Source organism: Morus notabilis, unplaced genomic scaffold (genome assembly GCF_000414095.1).
Source record: "Morus notabilis unplaced genomic scaffold, ASM41409v2 Scaffold307, whole genome shotgun sequence".
Classification (NCBI taxonomy): domain Eukaryota; kingdom Viridiplantae; phylum Streptophyta; class Magnoliopsida; order Rosales; family Moraceae; genus Morus; species Morus notabilis.
This window is the reverse complement of record NW_010361515.1, coordinates 601,734-605,179: the sequence shown is the minus strand read 5'-3', so window position 1 is coordinate 605,179 and position 3,446 is coordinate 601,734. Positions and strand designations below refer to the sequence as shown.

The following is a 3,446-nucleotide window of genomic DNA, read 5'->3' as shown; positions in this document are numbered from 1 at the left end:
CCCGCTCTTCGGCTAGAATCCATTGCCCCCAAATTCAAACCCTTTTTCACAAGAAAAATAAATTCAAGCTTCAATTTTTCACGATCGCGCTAGGCTGAGCTCCAAAAGGATCCGATCCAATTGAGCCCTAATCAAAAGCCAGGCCAACAAGGATCGGTCCTGGGATCGTTTCCGCCAAGCAAAACGGATTCAATTGAATCAGCACCTGAAAATTGATTATTTATTTGTTGATCAATTTGTATTGAAAGAGGATCAAATTGAGTGAATTTGTGATGAGGAAGTTAGGTTTTGAATTGCTCAGAGTTGAGGGCTTAAGAAAGAGGAATTGTGGAAAAAGAAGAAGAAGACTAGAGGAGGTGGCTTCGTGCGAATATAGACATTTGCTTTCGATTAGAGACAGGTTGCCATTTGCGTGGGTGACTCACCGACCTGTATCGTTAGCGCACAAAATAATGGCGGACCCACACTCGAATTGTACAATAATAAATGACTTTCGCCTGTCAAATTAAATACGGGAGATTATTTGATACATCGGTTAAATTTTTTTAATATTTAAATTTATGTATTTTTTAATTTTTATATACTTTTATGTATATTTGATAGATGAAAAATTTAACATATTAGTATGTTAACCTATTGAAAAAATTCCATTAAACAAATGTGATTTTCGCCTAAAAAAATATTTTTGTAAAGTAATAAGAGATAAATTTAGTATATGTTTTTATAATATCAAAACATTTTAAAAGTACCTTGATTTTTTTAATAATATTAAATAAATATTATTGAGTTTTAAAAAACATATTATGAATGCTAAAACTCTTTTTTGAGATATAAAAAATATTTTCTATTCTTTATTTAATTAGTGAGAGTATTTCTAAAAAAAATTTAAAAGATTTAAAAATTAGAAAAACCTCTCAAGTTTTATATATTTTAAAATATGAATTAAAGAAATATTTTTAAAAGGTTTTTGTAAATTTTAAATTTTTTAGCTTCTAATTAATTAATAAGAAAGGTAGAAGAGACATTTTATGTCTCAAAAAGGAATTACAAGTAACCACAACTTATTTTTTAAAATTTAAAAGCATCTATTTTATATTATTAAAAAATAAAGTATTTTTGAAATGTTTTAAAATAACAGATGACACAAAATGAATTTATCTCCGTGGGAAAGAAAATTATTCCTTTATTCGGCTGAAGAAAAGAAAAATAAAAGATTTCGGTTACATTTTTCTTGTCAGGTTTATATACATTTTTTCCCCCTTTCTTACAAGATAAAACCATGGTCTCTAGCAGTCCAAGCGTGCTCGAACAAGTAGGCCACTTTGATCCCACTTCTTTTATGTTGCATCAAATATAAAAGAAAATGTTATTTTCAGCTTTTATTACACGTAAAAGTATTTCTTTTTTATTTCTTAAGTGAATCCTTGTACAAAACAATATGAAAGCAAAACAACGAAAATATCCGTATAACTAAGGCCCCGTTTATTTCACCTTAAGTGAATCCTTGTACAAAACAATATGAAAGCAAAACAACGAAAATATTCGTATAACTAAGGCCCTGTTTATTTCACCGATTCGAGTTTTGTTACAATAAAAAGCTCTCAGAAACAGTTACATTTAACTTTTTTATAACAGTAAAAAGTTCTCACATAAAGTCACATCGCAACTTGAATTAAAACTCAAATAAACGAATTAAACGGACCCCAAATGTGTAGACATGCGCTACCCAAACCTTTCGGTTCTGTTATTGAAATTAAGACACTAACCACGTAAGAGAATGCAACTTGGTCTACTCTTTTTTGGCTTTGAATACTTTACTTGGGCTGTAAGTAGTGCCTTTGCTTTGTTTGGAATGAGACGGAAAGAGATTCAGAGAAAGTCTGAGAACATATTAACTCCAGTTCATGGGAGGACTTTCTTCTCTTCTTGATCGTCTCATTCTTCAACCATGGGTTAAGATGCGACCAAAGTATCCAAAGGTTCATTGAGGTTGGTGTAAATTATGAAGTCTCGTTAGAGGTCTCTCGAACCCTTCCGTTGTACCAATGTCTATATTCTGTTTCACTCAATGATCCGATATGGAGTTTTGTCTTGCTGTTACAACAGGCTGAGAATACTGTCCGCTCCCTTAATTGGTGCGGCATTCAAAGTAGGCGTTGGGGGAGGCGTTCGAGTTCACACTAAGCTCTCTTTGCTGGCGCATGCTCTCGGCTCTCCCATTCTGAATTTTATATCCTTCTATCCTTGAAGGACATTGGCTGAGGGATGAGACAATGAACGCGTCCACTGTCTATCGGAGATTCGAGAATCTATAAGCAATTCAATCTAATGACCGGACTAGCTTCGGCTAAGATTCATTTATTTGTCTTTAAACCATCTGTTCACGTAATGCCCCCACTTCCTAGCTCAGAAAAAGCAAAATGCTTGAAAAAGAATCTCTATATATCAATGGTATTGATGATTCATTAATTCTTTTCAAAGGGGGCCATAAATGCTTTGAATCCGAAAAACAAAAATACTCCCCTTAAAGAATGATGTTCAAATACACAAAACTAATGTCAAAAGAGTGAATAAAATAAGTAAACTACCATTTTTTTTTTTTATTAATAAGGTAAGAAAAAAGACGCAGTTAGACCATTAAAGCATCTACAACATCCTCTGACTCATCCATGGCCATCTCGTCTCTAAAGAGCAGTTTCAAGTATGGAAGGACTCTTGGAAGCACTGCCAAATCGGCTATGTTGACACTCATCATGTCAAATGCTATGCACGTGTTGTGCATGTGGGTCTCGTCAAATACAGGAATTTTGGGATATCTTTGGCTGAAATGCGTGAGAATGACACGGTATGCACCTGCAGAGTTGCCTACTTCTATGGCTTCCTCTGTTGTGCTGTGGTTTTTGGCTACGGCCTCCTCTACCATGCTGTCTTCAAATGTTGCCTGCAACAATCACAAGAGCAACAATGAAAGTAAGTCTCTACTTTTTTCTAAACCATTGTAAAGTTTGTTATATTCCTCTATTAATTATAATGTTAGATTAACTAGATCTTGATACTTGCCTCGTGTATAAGAATAGTCGCACCGCGAGATGCTTTAATCAACTCCGGGCAGGGTCTAGTGTCGCCTGAGTACACAATCTTCCACCCTGGAATCACTTTTCCAACACTATTAGTTCTCTCTGCCGCCTTCAATGCAACACCAAATGCTTGTGGGCAGTGAACAACGGGAAAGCTGATTAAGGCCTCTAAACCGACATCACCGAGGACTTTCCTTAAGCTCTCCATTGCCGCGGTATTGTCAACTAGACTACCAGGTTTCTTCCAGTAGCTCTGCATAAGGGATCCTCTACCAAACAACGTGGAATCAATTTTCTGGGCCATTTGCCCATTGGTATGTTTATCCGTAATATCCTCAGGATCAGTTGAATCTCCTATTGTTTCCCTAC

The 3,446-nt window shown here is 35.1% G+C and overlaps 2 protein-coding genes across 2 annotated transcripts in view; both read right to left on the bottom strand.

Annotated features, from left to right (window-relative positions):
* Positions 1 to 1,985, bottom strand: part of LOC112091938 (VHS domain-containing protein At3g16270) — a 6,298-nt gene extending 4,313 nt beyond the window's left edge. Inside the window, exon 1 of the mRNA XM_024166720.1 lies at positions 1,819 to 1,985. Within this exon, the coding sequence (XP_024022488.1) occupies positions 1,819 to 1,985 (167 nt within the window). The remainder of the gene's footprint in view (positions 1 to 1,818) is intronic.
* A 520-nt stretch (positions 1,986 to 2,505) lies between these two features.
* The window catches only part of LOC21408911 (tRNAse Z TRZ4, mitochondrial), a 4,821-nt gene continuing 3,880 nt past the window's right edge, over positions 2,506 to 3,446 (bottom strand). Inside the window, 3 exon segments of the mRNA XM_024166697.1 lie at positions 2,506 to 2,941; positions 3,061 to 3,443; position 3,446. The exon segment at position 3,446 is cut by the window's right edge and continues 244 nt beyond it. Of these exon segments, the coding sequence (XP_024022465.1) occupies positions 2,630 to 2,941; positions 3,061 to 3,443; position 3,446 (696 nt within the window). The 3' untranslated portion in view covers positions 2,506 to 2,629.